At 29.1% G+C, this 19,769-nt stretch overlaps 1 protein-coding gene across 5 annotated transcripts in view; it reads right to left on the reverse strand.

Annotated features, from left to right (window-relative positions):
• Positions 1 to 19,769, reverse strand: part of LOC129959958 (homer protein homolog 2-like) — a 267,569-nt gene that overhangs the window by 217,741 nt on the left and 30,059 nt on the right. For 2 of the 5 annotated variants that reach the window (XM_056072887.1, XM_056072886.1), the window contains exons 1-2: positions 15,230 to 15,748; positions 5,714 to 5,870 (exon numbers count right to left, since the gene is read on the reverse strand). In XM_056072887.1, coding sequence (XP_055928862.1) covers positions 5,714 to 5,870; positions 15,230 to 15,300 — 228 coding nt within the window. In that variant the 5' untranslated portion in view covers positions 15,301 to 15,748. Of the gene's footprint in view, positions 1 to 5,713; positions 5,871 to 15,225; positions 15,749 to 19,769 lie in introns of those variants that run through there. The other 3 variants (XM_056072884.1, XM_056072883.1, XM_056072885.1) reach the window with 3 other exon arrangements.

Genomic DNA, 19,769 nt, shown 5'->3' on the forward strand with positions numbered 1-19,769 from the left:
CTAAGCAATAATCATTCATGATTTGGACGAGGATAAATGTGTTGAAGAAAACCCTCCAACGAACGCCGAAATGAGTTAAGTTCCAGATATTCTGAAATGCAGCGTGCAATAACATATATAAGTGAACTCATACACAAGCAACAATTAATGAATTCTTTTGGTTATTATTTTTCAAATAAATTATATATAACCCTGAGATAATTGTTTTTATTCTTTTCCTTTTATATGATGCAAATGTAGTTGATTTTACCCAATTCGGTTTTTGTTATCAGTTGGATAATGTTATCAAAATTATTACATCCCGAAGTGGCAGTTACTGTAAAAGTTCGACCATTGACAATTGAGAAGAAACCATTTCACTATGTAATGCAATTTATTTGTATATTACACCAAATGCTTGATGCTCAATCAATGCATCATTGCATTGATGCTTACAACAATGCAAAAATTTATATTTTCATCATTGACTTACATCAAATGCACAGTATATTTTCAATTTTCGAATCCACCCTTCCTAACTTTATCTCAGCCAAAGGCGATAACATGTAAGTAAAGTCCCACTTATATGTATTTTAAGAGATTAATGTAAAGGTACGTATAAATGAAAATACGTCCAGTTGAAAGCTTCATTTAAAAACTAATTCTTAAAAATTTAATGCTATGTTAATGGAATTCATTTAAAAGTAATAACGTTTTTCAGCACAAATCTATCTTATTGTTACATAATATTCAAGACAATTAAATTTTTAAATTAAACATTTATTATTAAAGTGAGAACAGTCACTTTACTTCCCTATCTTGATTACTAAATGTATATTTCTTATTTTATACGGTTTATGCACATGCAGGAAGACGTTTAATAAAAACTTTAATCTTCGTCTGTAGAGATGTGTATCTGTGGGGGGGGGGTGATTATTAAGTATAGCGTTATGAATTAGTGTTTTGACAAACAAAATCAATCCGAAGTTTCCCAATGGTGTCCACTATATCTTCAAAGAAAGGGGTAAAGTCGTTTTTACTTTCAATAAGGAAAGGATATATAACCGAAACATTGTTACGTGAATTAGAAATGAAAATCAAGATATTTATCGTGACAATGGTTATGAATGAATCGGGTCTTTGATGAAACGACATATAAATGAGAAATGTAGAAATAGTGCTTCATTGTATTTGAATTCCATTGCCTTCCACAGGAGAAAAAAAAAAGAACCAGGGCATCGTTACTTCATAGCATAGCGTAAGACAACGAGCAATTAGACGTCACAAGACATCGGCAATAACAGTCATTGTGACTGTGACGTCACTTGAACGAACCTTAACAAAAGGCGGGATATAGAAATCATTAGTATAGCTTTTTTCTAAGTTATTATTACTTATATGTATCAAAGAATTTAACAAAAATATATGATTTATGACACCAAAAATAATTTCATGTGGCTTTCTAAAGTATAATGTAAAAAAAACTTATGCTTTTACCCACGTAGTTTGAATTTATTATTTAATCACAGAAAAGTGAGGCAGTCTGTTTTTGAAAATTTGTAAATTATTTCTTGTCTCAAAATTATAATGCGTTTTGCAACAATAGAAGAAAGTTTTGCTGAAAAATAACTTTTAGAATGTTAATGCGTGCATTCAAATAAAAGATGGACGCCTTTGTTGATCAATTAGTGATCCCTAAAGTGCTACAGTATCACACGTAAAAGAAAACTTGGACAGCAAACTTTTTAGCGCAACAGTCTGGCAAAAGTCACTGGAATATAAAAACTCACTTGAAACTCAGACTAACATTATACAGCCATATATTAAAAAAAATTGCAACTTCAGACAACCCAAAGCATCCGAAAGAAACCCAATTCAATAACTCTGTAATATACATATACTTCGCAATACAGAGTTATAATTGCAGAAATTATGACCAACAATTCTGATAAGGCGGTCTATTTGAATTTGAATTGTCACAATGGAAATTTTGATTTTTCTGATAAGCCTGGTGGTCAACTAGATAACATATACTAATAAAAGACAGTAAAATTACTTGACACGCCGTGATTAGGGGCAAACACAATTATGAACTGCTCCCCTCCCCCCCCCCGGTGGCGGGGTTCCAAAGAGATAGTTTCTGAATATTTTGAAGCATATACACTCAAAAAGTACCCCAAAATATAATTCATTAATTATTTAATAAAAGATTTTTCTAAATGCAGCACGGCTTCTGCAGTTCAGAGCTACATAAATTATTGTAAATACAATTTATTCAGAAAAAAATTATGGAAAAAAATTCACCAATACAAGAGCTGAGAGTGCTCAGCAGAATATTAGCGAATGAACGCAATTCCTCTTGTAATAAAGATATATAATATTGCATAATGACTGAAAACATTACTATTTCAAGATATTGCATATAGCGCCATGCATCTTCACCGTTATTTCGTGGAACAAGGGGGAAAAAAACAACAATTCTTCTTTAATTCTTCAAAAAGGTTGAAAAATTCCCAGTTTCCAGTAGAAATTAAATGAAATACAAGGGAATTCCATAATGAAAGAAGTTGATTTTAATTCTCAATATCTCTTACTTAATTTATTAGCTCCATCACTATTAGACACCTCGGAGTTTCGTCTTAAAACAGCTTTTAAAAATAAGGAAATCAAAAATTCTTACTGTCTAATAAAAGTTATAGATAAATCGGGGTTCTTGACAAAGATAAATGGAAACAAGTTTTTCTTCGTCTGGAAGACAAAGTGTCTGGCTTAATTTGAGAAGACCTTGTAACACAAGGTTGCAACAACCCGGATAAAAAGAACGGTACCTTAAGAAAAAAAATCTTGGCTAATCTGCTGTTTGGAATCATAATACTCAGAAGGTGTAAGGCAGAAACATTTTTTTCCCTCCAAGTCGTATCGCCTCCTCAAGGCAAAAGTCAGAGGCCTAATATTTAACTTGAAACAATTTATAGCAATTACTCGAACACAAAACTCCAGAAAAATTACTCAGTAGTCAAATAATAGTCTTTCAAAGCCTTAATACTAATTTTTATCCGCTCAGGAGAAAGACTACAAGAATGAGTTTTTTCAAGGATATCATAAAAGGTATTTCAGTATGGAAGTATCACAGAATATCTATTTAGAGTAGTCATTTTTTTTTCTTTATCGATCTATAGCTCAGCCCTAGAATTCAAGACTTTTCATTTTTTTTTATTAAAAAAAATGCATGTGTGTTTGAATAGCTGCATATAATTTAGGAAAACTACATAAAAAAAAATTTTTTTTTCTCGCGAAAATTTACAAAAAGAATTAAAATGTTCCAATTAGCTATATTATGAATTAAACAATATCCCAGTGACACAAATCGCATTAATCCTGCAATAAAAATAAAAATCAATTTTTAACAATATATTTTTTACAATGTAAAACATATATTGATAGCATTTTTAATGGTTGAATTATTCATACAACAGCCATCTTGGTATTTTCTAAGTTTCCAGTTTAAATCTAATTCTAGTTCTGTTCTTGTCATATATTGGTGTTTTTCACAAATGTTTATCAAAACGCATTTCAAAAAATGATTTCCAAACACTCATTGCTACCCTTTGAAACAGTCATATGAAGCTTATAAATGGAAATAAAAACGTGTTGCCAAATGGCTACACGATGCATTAGAGGGTTAAAACATCAATCCTCTATCTTTAGTTACATGATTTGGAATAACGGAAAGTTACTGTCTCAAAAGAAGTATTTTAACTTCTCATATACAGTGATACTCAAACTCGCCCATCAATATTTCAATGGATTTTTATATTATTATTCAAATTAGCATTTAATTTGAGATATAAAATATCACTTGGATTTCAAATTTATCCATATCTCAAATATCTGATTGGACTGATTCAAATTTGTCCATATCTCAAATATCCTTTACTTTCTTACATGGATTTAAATAATAACCGTTTTAAATATGGCATGTTATCTAATCAGAGAGTTAAATCAATCAGGGAACTTTTCTAGAGAGGTTAAAACTTTTAAAATCGTCACTTTTTATGTATACTAAGTAAACCATATATAAAAATTCAATTTTACACAAAAAAGTAAAATATTTTGTATTAAAATTCACAAGTTTTATTAGTATTAATTAAACAAGAAAAGTAACACAAAAGCACTTGTACGCAATCTAAAAGCAATCGCTATAAAGATATAAATTTCATACTAAAATATTAAATCAGAAAGAAATGTTTAAGCGCTTTCACTTCACATGAAATGTCAGAATTTTATAATTGAATTCAATTCCTATTGTACGAGATTTCTAAAATTTTGTAATTATTGAATCCTACCTAGAATAGGATATCTTTAGAGCTATAAACCAGTAAATAATATATAAATCTAACTAAAAATTAATTTCACAAAGGTGGCATCATCTGTAATTCAATTTGAGAAATATTGATTTTTAGATTCCATAATATTTATAACTATGAATTATAAAATATATTAAAGACCAAAAGGTGAAAAAAAAATTTAAAAGTTTAAAAAAAACACTGTTTTATTAGTCTAGTGAAAAGTAAGGAAAGATTTTTTACTGAAAATCAAGCAAAATAATAAATTAAACACAATGTAATCGATCATAAGAAAGACATTCTTGCGTATCTACTGAACATTAAAATATACCCTAAATGAAATTAAAATTCTATTCAACAAAATATTTCAAGCTGAACATTAAGATATATTATAAATGTGATTAAAATTCTTAAGTATTTCTGACAGAATCTCATACTTTATGAGTTTGCTCTAACATCCATATTTTTGATGAAAAAAATTAAGAATATTATAAAAAGATAAGAATTGCAAAAGTTACTCTTAGAATAGGAATATTACTAATTCGAACTAGAATATCAACTATTATAATAAAGCATTTTAAAATATATTGATCATGTAAAAATTAGAATATTTATTCTTGGAAATTTAGAATATTAAGAGAAGGCCATTATTTGCTGATTGAATTTTTATATGACTGAATAGAATATGGATATTAATTTAAAAAAACATCGAAACGTTTTAAGATATGAAGAATATCATAAAAAATAAAGATGAACTCAAGAAACTGAAAACTTTTCAAACAGGTTTTACCAGTGCATTAGAAAAACATTTTATGTAAAATCTGGATGTCAAAACAAAAATTTGTAAAACGGTGAGAAGCAAAAAATAATACAAGTCTAAAAAGGTGCAATGAATATCATTAGAAACAAAAAAAAAAAAAATCCAAATATTCATTATACAAAAAATAAAAAAGGAAATATGCAAGATTTTAATTTACTTAAAGCTTTTTTATTTGTGCTTCAAGCGTTTAAATTTTTGTTTTGACCTTAAGATATTTTATTGAAAATTAATTTTCCTTTTTAAAGCACTGATAAAAACGTGTTTTAAAAGTCTTTTTATATTTATTTTTCAAAATTTGAATGCTCTTTTATCAGTTTTTATTACCTACTGGTCTTTTTTATGGAACAAGATGATACAACATTTTAAACATCTAGAGAATTCTCAAACAAACAAAAAATTAACAATAGTCTCTTAAAGTACACGCAATTTCCACTGCTTAGAAAAGCACAAGCTCTTTCTTTTTCAGATCACGTAAAGTCAGTTCTTGCTTTTATTCGGCAAGGCACAGAATCGTACAACCTAATCTTCTTTAAAAAAATTAAGTCTACTCATCAAGATAAAAACCTACCTTCGATCCTTCCACGCTAATGATCCTATAGAGATTCCGAGTTGAGTCAAAGAAGAAACTGACATTGACTGCCTGCGAACTCGCCGGAACCCAAGACCTTTTGGTCTTGGGGTCGATGTGGAAGACATGCGCTTTTGTGGTAAAGATGGGTTGCTCCCTGAAATAAAAGAAATACACTGCATTAGAATATACCATCTCATAATCAATTTGTTTATTTAAGATATAAATATTTTAATTCCAAAAGTAATCTTTCTACCTGACAGGCAATATTTCAAAGTATTATTCTTTCTTCTCAATATTTTTTTTTTCATTGTGCTCCTTTTGATATCATTGTTTTTTTGTTTTTTTTTTTTGCCTTATGCTCATGTTCTGATATTTTTTTTTCTTTCACTACCACACTGTCATACTATAGTTTATCAATGTAATGTCATGCTTTAGTAACATTTTTAAAACATTTTTTTTACTATAAATAAATATACTGTAAACTCTAATATGAAATTCAATGAACAAAATTGAAAAAAAGTTAAGTAGGTTCTTTTACTTGCTTTAGGGGGTAGAAACAAGAAAACAATGCCTGAACAAATAGAGTTTTTTAACTATCATTCGAAATAACAGCGATTTATTTTTATTTCTTAGGCATTCAATCCAGTGAATAAAATCATGAGCTATATTTATTCATTTATATGTAATGCTAGCACATCAGTTCAACTTTTTACTTGAAAGTCAATTGCTTTTTGTATATAGCATATATGAGCAACTCCCGCAAAACTATAAAGAATATTATAGTCCAAGAATGGATTCAGTCCAAGGATGCGGCAAACAGAATATATTCGAGCCTTAATAACGAAATTCAACAAGAAAAGTTTAAAGACTTTCAAATTAATTTTTGTAAATAACTATCACCGCAAATTTGCTAATAAACGAAACCTATCCAACGTAATAATCTTAGTATTTAGAATACAGAAGCTCACGATTTTCCTCGTGAATTTTTTAAATCTATTCCATAATATCGGGCATAATTACCGCAAACTAATTACCTGTAAAGTAGTTTGTATTTCTAATGAGAAAGGCAAATATACATATGAAAAATGAAATGGGCGTTGTCCCTTTGTCTACTACAATCATATTATACAAATATGGACCACATCCAAACACACTTTCCATTCCAATTAAGTTTTCCAACAAGATTACTTATACCGCATTTTAACACTAATTGCAAGTCTCATCTCCCTTTATAACACAAATATAGATAATGAGCAAGGCTGTGCGAAAATTTCACACATTTGACTTTTCCTCTTCCTCTAAAATATTATTTAATCTTTTGTTGAATTATTTAGATTAATATTTCAACGAAATGTATAAAACAAAATATCAAAAACAATTTATAGATGCGAATGTATTTAAAATCTATGACTGCAATGTGCGTAAAATCCATGTTTCAATTTTTCTTCTAACTTAAAGTTTTAAAAAAATAATGCACTTTAACGTAAATTGAGTACTCTATATCAGAAGATAAAAAAATACCATATATAGATTCGTTATTCGTCACTATAGGCTTTGAGTTAGTGGTGAAAAGGGAATGTTGATTTAATAATAGAAAATATATGAACAAAGATCAAGACCAAAAAAAAATTCATAACATTACTTCGCAGTGATACTATTTCATAGAATATATATTCTTCATTACTTAACCTTTATCGTGGTAAGATTGCTTTTTTGAAGAAAAGCAAAAAAAAAAAAAAATGTATATGTATGTTATTATTGTTTATTATTAATATATTGTTATTATATTATTAATATATTGTTATATAAAGTTGTATGTGTGGTATACTATACAAAATGAACATAAGGGTTAATAAAATAGCTCTTATTAATCACTTTTTTTTTCTTTGTTAACGTTTACATTTAAAATTTGAGGGAGAAAAATTTTAGCGCAAAATGATGTCACAATGTATTTTAATACATGATTAAAAAATTCCAACTGAAAACGTATCGTATTAAAACAAGTGTACGAATCCCCGTATTTGTAACATGATTAATGAGTCTATTTTTTTACAAGTAATTTCACACTTTTTTAGAATTTTATTATTTTTAAGACGATTTTTTTTCCCTCGCCTATCCCTGAAAAGAAAACTGAAATGGGAGGGGAAAAACAGCGGAACACGTGATGAAAACGTTGAAAGAGAAAATGAAACTCAAATCTTTCGAAACATGAATGACAAACCAGAGTAAATTCCTTCATCCCTGACGGCTCTGCAGGAATGAATGAAAGAACGCATTCAAAAGCAACTACTGCCAGCTGCTTGAAAGATGTTTCACCTCATTGCGATGCCAAGACTTGAAAAAGCAGCTGCAAATATTCATCATCGCAAAATACATTCATAAACAAACGCGAATTCTGGTAAACGGAGAAATGACTAACATTACTGTTCCAGATTTAAAGAAAGAAAATAAGACAATCATTTTAACTACTGTATGGTTAAAACAGAAAAGGGTTTTGGTAAATATTGTGATTCATTTTCTGTTGAACCTTTTGTCTCAGATCATCCATATATACTAATTTTAATCTTTTCAGTTAAAGATTAATTAATCCGTTAATCTGAATTGGGGCTGGAGATAAAAATGGAGATTTTGAAGACATGAATTTGTCACTACTGCTGTTCTAAATAAGTACTGTCATACACCAAGCTCTCTCTCTCTCTATATATATATATATATATTATATAACGTAGATTCTGTAATCAAATACTTTTAAAGTGTAAATAAAATAGTTTCTTTCTTTTTCAATTACGTAATTGCAAAATGGTTTCACTTCATTATTTACATATGCAAAATACAGCATCAAAATTAAAATATTTTATGAACTTTTGAAAAAATAACAATATGCATAGATAAAAATAAAAAATAAAGATAAACTAAGCAATATGATGAAAAATAACTATCAAAATAACCTAATTTATTTCAATTACATCAAAACTTTATATGAAACTATAATCACAAGTTCAAAAGGTCTGGAATATATAGAGAAATCAAATTTTTATTTATTACAAAAGTTTTTGCACCCTCTTTACAAAGGATATAATTTAGTTACATAAAAAGAATATCTATTTCAAACCGACAAAATCCTTAAAGAATTCTAGCTTTGGTACGTAACACCATGGAATAATGTGTGACAAGAAACGGAATTATTGGCATATATATATATTTTTTTTAATCTATAAGTGCTTTCTCTAAAAAACATCCCTTTTATCTAGGTATTTAAATGACAAACGAATGCACATAAAATGATAAATAAAATTAAAGGGAAGAAACCTAACGCCACAACTTATATTTTTCTTAGCAAACCTTAAAAAAAAAAAAAAAACCGCAAATAACGATATCAAACTTTTTTTCCTTTTTTTTTTTTTTTTTTTTTTTAGACTGGATTATATACTGGAAAAATTGTTATTGATTTTCCTAGGCTTCGAAAAAAAAGTAACACTTTTCTAAACGAAGTATTTGCTTAAATATAATAAGGCTTGCTTTCCTTTTGTTCCCCGAATGGCTTCATCGGATGAGATCATCAAATTTTGTCAGATTTCTTCCCTCACTTTTTTGGCTTCAAAAAGATTTATGAAAAAAGAACTGTTTTTGACGTTTCGAAACCATAGGCTATTTTTACCTTATATAATACATGAATAAACTAACACAATAGAATACAGTGCCTTCATTTCAATAAGAAATATAATACTACGTACCTCTAAATTTCTAAAGACAATATTTTAAATTTAGAAAGATAAACGGTATTTCTTTTTCAGACTTTCTGTGTTCTAACACAATGAGGTAATGTTAGATATTATAATATTACAATAAAAGCCAAAAAAATGTAAATATTAGATTGATTCGAATAATTAAAAAAAATACAACAAAAGTCTATAAACATCTTTAAAAATGGCTAATTAGTATTTAAAGAAAAAAGACAAATTTTACGATCAGAATGCAAATGATGTAATGAAAGTTACTCCAGTTTAATGCATTAAGCTAAGCTTGCTATGACTAATATGAACATGAATTCAAAATGAGCTGCTGCAAAGATTGAAGCACTAACTATAGTTTATTTACAATATGTTGGTTTGGATCACAAGGATATGCTTCAAAATTAAAGCATCATTCTTTCAAAGAATGGGGAATCAAAGGAACGATAACTAACTGAAAACGTCATTTTATCCACATCAACAGAATTTTATATGCAAGCCATCTCAAGCACGAGGATGGGAAGTTGGGTTTCTCTCACTAAGACGACATATAAGAGAGAGAATTGGTTACCTATTCTTTTTAAAGTTGGCGGAATTAATCTCCAACAAACAAACAAACTGTATCAGCTAAGCCATAATGTGTCCTATTTTATCGATGGCGCATAGCCCTCTCAAGTTTTATTTGTAGGCCTCTAGGCGTTATGAGAATTAAATTATATTATTAATAATGATAGCACTGAAAATTGATCGGAATTTTCACTCATTTTATGCTATTATGCTTACTAATTTTATGTTGCTATCTTTATCTACTAAAATAACATTATTAAAAAAGGATTAACGCCAAATAAAAACAGAGCATTTTGGTCTAAATAATAAAGCAATTAACTCAACAAAATTTTACTTGTAACTGATTCCAAGAATCATTTTTTCTGAATTTCAGCCTCAGCTTTCTAAAGCTAAAATCACATGATTGGCGCTGCATAGCCAAGGATGTCTCTAGAGCTAATAGTAATCATCAGCAAATTCTCTTTCCTCGGAATTCGATAAAAACAGAGCATTTTGGTCTAAATAATAAAGCAATTAACTCAACAAAATTTTACTTGTAACTGATTCCAAGAATCATTTTTTCTGAATTTCAGCCTCAGCTTTCTAAAGCTAAAATCACATGATTGGCGCTGCATAGCCAAGGATGTCTCTAGAGCTAATAGTAATCATCAGCAAACTGTCTTTCCTCGGAATTCGACAGCTATATTTCTTAATAAATGTGCGTGTTATTCAACAATGAAAAACAATCATCTACAAGATGCCAAAGGTACAAACAACAAATACTTCAAAATCAAAACACCTCGAAACACTACACTAACAAGCGCACTATTTTTTTTATCAAGTGCGATGTGCGACAACACAGGAGATAAAATCTGTTGACATGTTATTCATGAGCCTGGCATTTATTCATGAATAACATGCCAACTGATGAGTTGAAAATAGGATGTAAAAAGCATTCAGGTACTTTGGCTGAGGTTTTTAACAATTCATTTCTTCGATGGAGAATGTTCGTAGTCATGTACAAAGACTGGTACAAACCGCGCGGTATAATAGTGTAATAACAAAAATCTGAGAACATGATACATTTTGCTCGTTGCCCAGGGTAACAAGGGAAAGAAAAAGAAAATGCTCTTATCTAAACTAAACGCTTCCGATGGAAAATTAGTTTTTTGTGTGAAAACGCGCTGGAATGAAAACGAAACATCTATCACACGAAAGTCTACAGAAATGCAATTGCTATTCGAAAAAAAAAAAAAAAAAGCACCTTCAGAACCAATTTGCATATCATTACTGAGACACACAAAGAGTTCACAGCCGATAAAAATACTGTCCGAGGAAGGCATAGTAACGGCATTGTGATTGAGAGCTGTTCTCGAAACGTAAAATAAGAATGCATAAATCTCGTCGCAGCACATCGTATTTCAAATACAAGGGCAAAAGAAAAATTCGCAAAGCGCTAGCAAGCATAAAATAATGACCTGTTAATCAAGCAAGATGGTATTCATATATAAATAAAGCACCATTTAAAATTAAAAACAAACCACATGCATTTGGGGGGAGGGTAGCATTCAAATTAGCACAAGGAAGTTCTTTTAAAAAAATTCCATCGATTTGAAGCATTGATCGTCTAAAAGAATGACGAATAATTGCACGGCTTACCTTGTTCATTTAACATGTTAACGAAAAAAAATCATATTCTTTAAACATTTTTAATTTCTTGAAGTTTTTTCACAAATGTAAAAAGGCTGACAAGCATTATTTCATATCTGAAATACTTAAGAGTAGGATTTAGCATTATTCGACAAAGTTTTTTTTTTTTTCCTTCTTATTTATAACTTGAAATGTTTCAGTAATAAATCTTGTGACAGCTCATTGAAAAGAATGATTCTTAAAAATATGAAATTTATGCATCAAGTTGTATCCTTTCCTTTAAGGTATTGATGAAAAATTATGCAAACGTCTTTACAATGTCAACTTTTCAACCTGTCAGAATATGCTGCGAACACTGCAACCTGTCACAGATGTTACTGGAAAATATTCTATCCATTTCACATGCACGTGATATATTTGCAAAGATACAAGAATTATTAAAATATTAATTTCATCAAAAGGACGATGTTTATTTTTTCTCTCACATTCCTAAAGAGCATTATGAATTCTTCATTTATATTCTCTTCATTCTTCTTGTGCACCACTTTTTACACCCATTGTTAAAAAAAATCATTAAATGCGTTACAATACAAATATGATCTTAATTTTGCAAATTTAAAATCCTTTTTTTTTACATAAAGATATAAATAAATGATAAGCAATGGACGCATTAAACATGATATTGAAATACGGCTACAATATGGATCCATTTCTTTTACCAGCATATCCTTTAAGACCTATAATGGCAATCATAGAAAAAGCGTATGTTAAAATGTAAATCACGACACTAAGTGGAGTCATTTTGAAAAGAGAAGATAAAGTAAAAATTCTCGCAAAGCTTCTTTTTCCTGGTGATATAATACATTTACAAATAAAAACAATTCAGAATATCTAATTTTACAAAACTCAAGGGAGAATCTAATAAATTACCATATGTAATTAAATCCTCTTTTAAACCTTGTTCCCAACATTCTAGCATGAAAAATTTTCCCTCACGGAACTGTGGGCGCAAAATTCTAAGATGGTAAAATTTATTTTTTATTATTAAAAAAATCATTTTTAAAAATTGATTCAATTAGTTTTAAATAAGTTTTTAAAGTTTTGGTCTGACTATCCAAAAAATGAGTTAAAACTGGAAAAAGTATAAGAAAGCCTGATCTTTAAAAAAAAACATTCAACAATCTACCATCCCCACTCTTCTCCCTTTCTTTGATACCTTCATACAGTAGACAACTGAAATGCTTGAGATTATGCTAAATGTTCCTGCCTTTAGATTGTAGATGTTTTCTAATAATTTCACTTAATTAACTTAATAAATTAATAATGAACTGCAAAGTCTATAGTAGCGCAAATTATGCTAAATAAGTTATGTTTGTCTAGATAAATGTCCCGTTTTGAAGCAACACAAAAACTGTGTGTTTGAACAATCCTCGCAATTTAAAACCGTGGCAACATGAAGAGCACAGTATCTCAGCTTGTGATCTTCTCCTTTCCAAATTTCTTAGTCACACCAGCGAGAAAAAGTTTGAACCTTGACGTCCGATTTAACAAGCCCCTGGCCCACATATTATTACTAGATATTTAATGAAATGGGTTTCGAACCTAGAATTACAAGGATCGTAGCCGAAACCTTACCGACAAGCCTATGAGATCCCATAAATGTCAGAAAATATTCAAAACGTCAATAAAGTAGTGTTGTGCAAATAATTCTAAGGTGAACAGCCTTAAGTTTCTTTTTTTCCCCTAGATTCTGGAACGTATATCAAACAAATTTAGCGTTACTGAATGTTTTTTCTTTATTTATTACAATTTTCAAACAGGATCCAGTGTAATGACGAAACAAGTAAACATCCAGTGATATTTGAGATTTGCCACAACCTACAAATGAATCTACATTTCAGGACAAAAGTAGGAAATCTGAACAGTTATAGAGGTTTCTGAACAATTCTGAATTTTTAAGATGTAAATTACTTCTGATCTTGAATTACAAGTTTATGGTTATGCAACCCTGCTTACAAATTGAAATACAAATATTCAGAGAAGACATGACAGCTTCTGCTTAGTCGCATGCAATTTGAACCATCCAAAAAATAAAAAATAAAGATTGAATCAGCATCATCAGAATGTAATTTAGAGGAGAGGTACCTTCTTGCAGAATACTTTAAAAGAAACTGATACACTTCAATGTCTAGAAAATTAAAAAGAAAAAAAAATACTCACAGCCAGAACGATCACAGAGTAATGCATTGCTAAAGCACACAGTCTGTCTATCAATTTTCTAAATGATATGAATTAAGAAAGTATGCGGATTCGAATCTATGAATCCATCGCGTTCTGTGCTTCTATTAACTTAGATGGCAATTGGTTCGGCAAAAACTTCAAAAATAATGTTGTTAATTAACATAAAGTAACACTATTTTAAAAGGAAAAATAACAATTTTGCGTTTTGCATAAAAACAAGATTTCTACACAGATTTGTTCCACAACTTCAGGAACAGAGGTTACAAGCAGATCATCAATTTCCCATTACAAAATCATTTAGTTACAGAAAGAAAAATCATTAAAGCAATGAACGCGCGGTTAGAAAAAAAAAATCACCCTAATGCAAAAGAAGGAAAAACTGGGAAAAAGGAGCGAATGTCAGACGGAGGTACCCGTTTCACAAAAGCTGAACAAAAGAAAATTCGTTCACTGACAAGAAAATTCAATTAACAAAGTTTTATCTTTGAAGACCGTTAAGAGCACCCTTCACTTCAAATTTAATTGCTGAACTTAAGAAAGCCGGGTAAATTAGCTTAGAGATAAGGAATATCGGGACTTACAGGTAATTAGTGAAGAATTTCTGGCGATACCTAAATTAAGAACGAATATGGCAAAAATGCTTTTCCCTGGGGAGTAAAAAATTATTTCACAGGTTAGCATAAAATTGCCGTGAATGAAGTATTTGAAAAATAAAAAAAAAATTACATCATGTAGATAATCAATTTAAAAGCCATTAAAGGCTAATATTAAACTTCAGAAGTGAATTCAAAATTAATTGCATTATTAAATTATTAGATTTAACAAGTGAGAGGATATCATTGGCAAATAGAAGAGTAAATAAGTATACATAAGAAATGTCTACTTGTCTAAAACGACAGAAATTTTAAGATTTAATTAAGAAGGAAAAAGACTGATATACATACTTTGTTTATGAGTATGTAAGCAATTCATACAATAATTTTGTTAATTTTTTTATTAAAATACAATATCAATTTCCATTGCTTTCAACTAGGCAAACAATTGCTCTCAACAAAGAAGTGAAAATGCATTAACATTAGAAAAAAATCATTTTTAATCTAACATTTGATTGGTTATGGTAAAAACATCGCTTATTCTTACAGTCTAGAATTATTAAATATCAAAGCGTTTAGTGTTAAGGTTGTTATATTATATATATATATATATATATACATCGCGATATCTATCGACAAAATATAACCGAAAAAGCAGTAATCATTAAGCATAATATTTTTTTTAAATATCACATTACCATTATTTATATAATTATATTCGAATTAAATAATGTATACAAATAAGTACTTGCCTTTTCTGACCTTTAAGAAGGCTCTCCAAGTATAATCCTTGAATCTGAGAAGCATTAAATTCACCAGTCATTTTAAATTTTAGTTTTTATTTTTTAGTTTTAGCATTTTACAAATGAAAGTGAAAATCAAATTTTATACATATCTTTTGAACTTGGAATAACTTTCCAAGATTTTAGCCACTATATAGTACTACAATCTGTACTACATTTTCATTAAATGATTGGATTAATAAATTCCATGCAGGGATTTTACTTTAAAGAAATTTTTTCCTCTAAGTATAGCAAATCTTGTGCTCTAACGCAAATCACATTAGCGAATACTGAAATGACGAGAATTTCTTGAGTTTTGATATATTAAACAGGACTCAATCGTAAATTCTGAAGAAAATACATATAAGCAATAATTATCTTTCCAACAATGCACGACACAACATATTTTTCATCAAAAAAGATTAGTCAGCAAAAATATCCAAACCCTATTTCCTAGACAATTACACAAAGTATTACGTTACAACAATATATATTTAAAAAATATAATAAATTCTGCAACACTTAATAAGTACTTAAATAACCGTTACTAAAATCTTTGCATCATCAAAACTAATTATTTTCCACCTAACTGCAAAATGCTTTTTTTGCATACCCACTATAACTTTACATAAACTAAGTTATGTAAGCAGAAAAATGCTATAGAACGTAACTAATGTCAAATGAATGCTGAGAAACAACTAAGCAGAAATTTCTGTTTTTTTGCTAGTCCAAATACAACAATTATCTTCCACGCATATTACAAAATAGATTATACATTATTCCATAACTTCACTTTCACATATTTCGATCCTACGAACTTTTAAAAAACGATAGCCAATATTGTCATTAATCATCTCACACTTCAACCAATGGACATATTATGAGGAAAGAAAAAAGAAAAACAACTGCCTTACATATACGCATGGAAAAGCAAACTATCATATCAAACTACTATCAACTAAACGAACTATTTTTCCAGAAAATATTACTCATTTTGTTACAAGTGACCAATCGCCTTCAAAAAAGCGGATCTAATCTATATGTTTCAAAAATGAACACCCTTATTTACACATCCGTTTCGATCATCAGTTTCTAACGGCAGTTAATTATGATCAATATATACGAAGACAGAGCGAGCGCGCTGGAAAACGAGAAGCTGAAAGAATAAAAAGGATTCGTTTTCAGAACTAAGCAGCTTTTCACAGATCCGCCCTTGGCTGCTTGCCAATGTCATTCTTTCACTTCTCTTTTTTTTTTTTTATCGTTTGTTTCATTTAACTTGATGTTGGTAACTCATGAAGCGATTGTTTGACAAGGTAAAAGTCGAGTATTAAATAATAAAATATTAATAAACAATTCCCATCAGTGGCATCATTAATTTAAACACATTTTTTCTAATTTTTAATGGAATAGATAATCAGCTTCAGTGGACTTTAACCCATGAATAACACAAAGAACATAATGGTATCAAAACAGCTGACTTATACTTTATGGTATATAAAATGCTATAAAAGGCAACAATAATCACTTATCAATGTAACATAAAAGGAACGCATCTATATTTGGCTTACAGTAAAATACTATGAAAAATAAGCAATAAAAAGAAAAATCTTTTCAGAAATGAAAACGTATCTTTCTAACAACTTCTATTTCATTTAACAAAGTAAATTGTTTACAAAAGTATATTAACAGTATTGACTTAACATTCTTAAACCAAGGTTTCTCGAAAAGAAACACATATTTTGAAATACAACAGAATCTCCATTCAATGAACTTCAACAAAGTTTTCTATTTAACGAAATTTTCAACAGAATATTGATTTTTAAATTATATTTAGATTATATTTATTCGCCATAGTATAAAAGATAATTTTTATAGCAAAGAGGTGGTTTTTTTTTTATTTTTGAACATTTTGCGCTTTTAAATTTATCGAAGTTTGAATAAAATCGAACAAATCCACAGCCGTAAAAAAAATGACAGCATTTAAAAGACACGGCAGTTGTTGAAGAAGGCAAGAAATGTAATTTTTTGCACGTTCATAAAGACATTGTAGCAAGCAACACTATTCATCTCAATTTTCAAAATGTTATAAGAGCAAGAAGTAGCTAAATTTCCCACCTTTTTTCACAACAGATATTCACACGCATGTTCTTATTCGTACCTTCTTTTCTTGTACTTATTATTCGTTCTCACGTTTTGTTTTGTTTTTAATTAAATGTTTTTTCCCACTGAAAAATTTGAAGAATGAAATTGGTGGAGTTGCTTGTTAAGCGATGAATCCTACAGAGCATGATATATTGCAAAGTGTTACGAAATGTAATGAAGATACAATAGTAAGTGATATGATGATAATGAAAGAAATTATAAGAAAATTTTCGTAATCAGAAAGACTAATAGCATTTGATGCAGTATTAAGGAGACAGCAATTTCAGAAAACGTTGCAGATGATGCGTTTGTACCTTCACAAAAGTGCGATAATTATTATTTAAAATGCGAGAGTGCGTGTGTGTATGATATGCGTTAAGTGGAACCATGAGACTTCGTTACATAAAGACTCGATTGTACATTAAGAAATTTTCAAAAAAAAAAAAATAATGATAGCAATTTTTCCAAAACTGATAACTGCATCATAAACAGTTTTTTCGAAACGTATTGGAATTGGTTCAACTCAGCAAAAGCAGTTACATGCAAACTTAGATACAGTTTAAAATAATGATAAACCCAAAATTCGTAAAATGAATGGTACTTGATTTCCAGTTGAATAATTGCATCGAATTATTAAATTAAGATTCATAAAAAGTATCTTTATAAGATATAGTCAACATATTAAGAGACTGTAAAATAAAATCTCTTAAACAGTTTGTAATTAGTTTAACTGTAACTCCTTTGCTGAGTAACGGAAGAATTTTTAAAATCTATATAAAAGAATAATTCTAAAAATCAACCTCAGAGTTTTTGAGCGATCTCTACTCTTCCCACACAAATGATAAATCATGGATATTTAAAAAAGAATTAAATTTGTTATTTTATTTCAATGATCACTGAATGACAATAAATCTACATAAACCCAATAGTTACCCAATAAATAATCAGAGCAACTGTCCATTTTTGGTAGAACTGTGCAGCTAAAGTTACTGAGCGAAATATTTACATAAAGTGTAAATGTAAATGATTTTATATGCCTTTTAAAAAAAATCCTTTATATAATACTTTTCATACAACCACTTAAATCGTACAATATATGGATTGCTAAATTTAGTAATATATACATGCTATAAATCCATTCAAAATTCTCATTCAAGCTGTATGATTGATTATCTTGATTGTTTTGATTCCATCTTTTCTTTATTTTATAATAGCTAACTGGTAAAATTTATTATAGATAACAGTATAAAAATTTATGCAACCAAATCTTCGTCTTAAAAATTTATGCAACCAAATCTTAACGATCACGGTGATGGATAAATCTTCTCACCGGAAGTGCAAAACTCATCTGCTGAAATTTCGATGCCGTCCCAGTTTAAAATGAGATGCTAAAAGAAGAAAATTAAAGTTTCAAATGCTTTTGGAGAAAGAAAAAAAAGGCATCTTTCTCAAGGGTGCAATCAACTAGGTATTTTAACTTCGAAAATTTGCCTCAAAAAATCTGAGCTGTTTTTCCCTGATTTTACACAGTATTTACTTCATTACTTCTTTTCCGTGACTCCATCGATGAGCATAAATATTCTTCAGTATATTCAGCACGTTCTAAGAATGTGTTCATGTGTGAGCGGGAAGTTTTCACTTGTGCGGGCAGAAATTTTGAACGTCTTCTATTTGCAAGATCAGATAATAATGTACATTCTGGTAGCAAGAAAGCATAATAAATTTCATTTATCTTACTCTTTGAGTCTCAGAGTTATAGTACACAGGAGTTTCCAGAACGACATACATTCAACTTTTAAAAGGACTAGGTCTAAAATCTGACATATATCCACATTTAATGATAAAACTATAAGCTAAATTTCATCCTATATCAATATAAAATACTTAACCATTTTCTGTTAGATTACTATACTATTTAAAATTAACTGCCTTATATTTCTAATTAACTTTTATTATTTTCAACACTCTTTGAAAACAAGTTCTACAGAATATTCATCGCATTTACTCGCTCGAACATGTTTTGATAACACTAACTGAGTAATTTCAACATTATCCCGGCCCCTTCAGGGGGTTAAGTATGTTGATTTTCAATAATTTTGATGTACCAAATTCGAAAATGATAATGAAAATTTTGGATTAACTCAGGGAGAAGGGACACAACAGATATATTAACTATTATTAAAATAAAATTACAAACGTACATATAATGTAATACAGGCCATTCGCAGTACAAAAACTGTCAAAATATTCTTTTAATTATTAAAAAACACAATATCACCTAGATATTAATTGTGTGTGTCTTTACAAACTTATTTTTATGAATTTACAGGTGCTTTAAGTATGACATTCTAACAGTAATCTGCTA

This window comes from Argiope bruennichi, chromosome X2 (assembly GCF_947563725.1).
Source record: "Argiope bruennichi chromosome X2, qqArgBrue1.1, whole genome shotgun sequence".
NCBI classification, from domain to species: domain Eukaryota; kingdom Metazoa; phylum Arthropoda; class Arachnida; order Araneae; family Araneidae; genus Argiope; species Argiope bruennichi.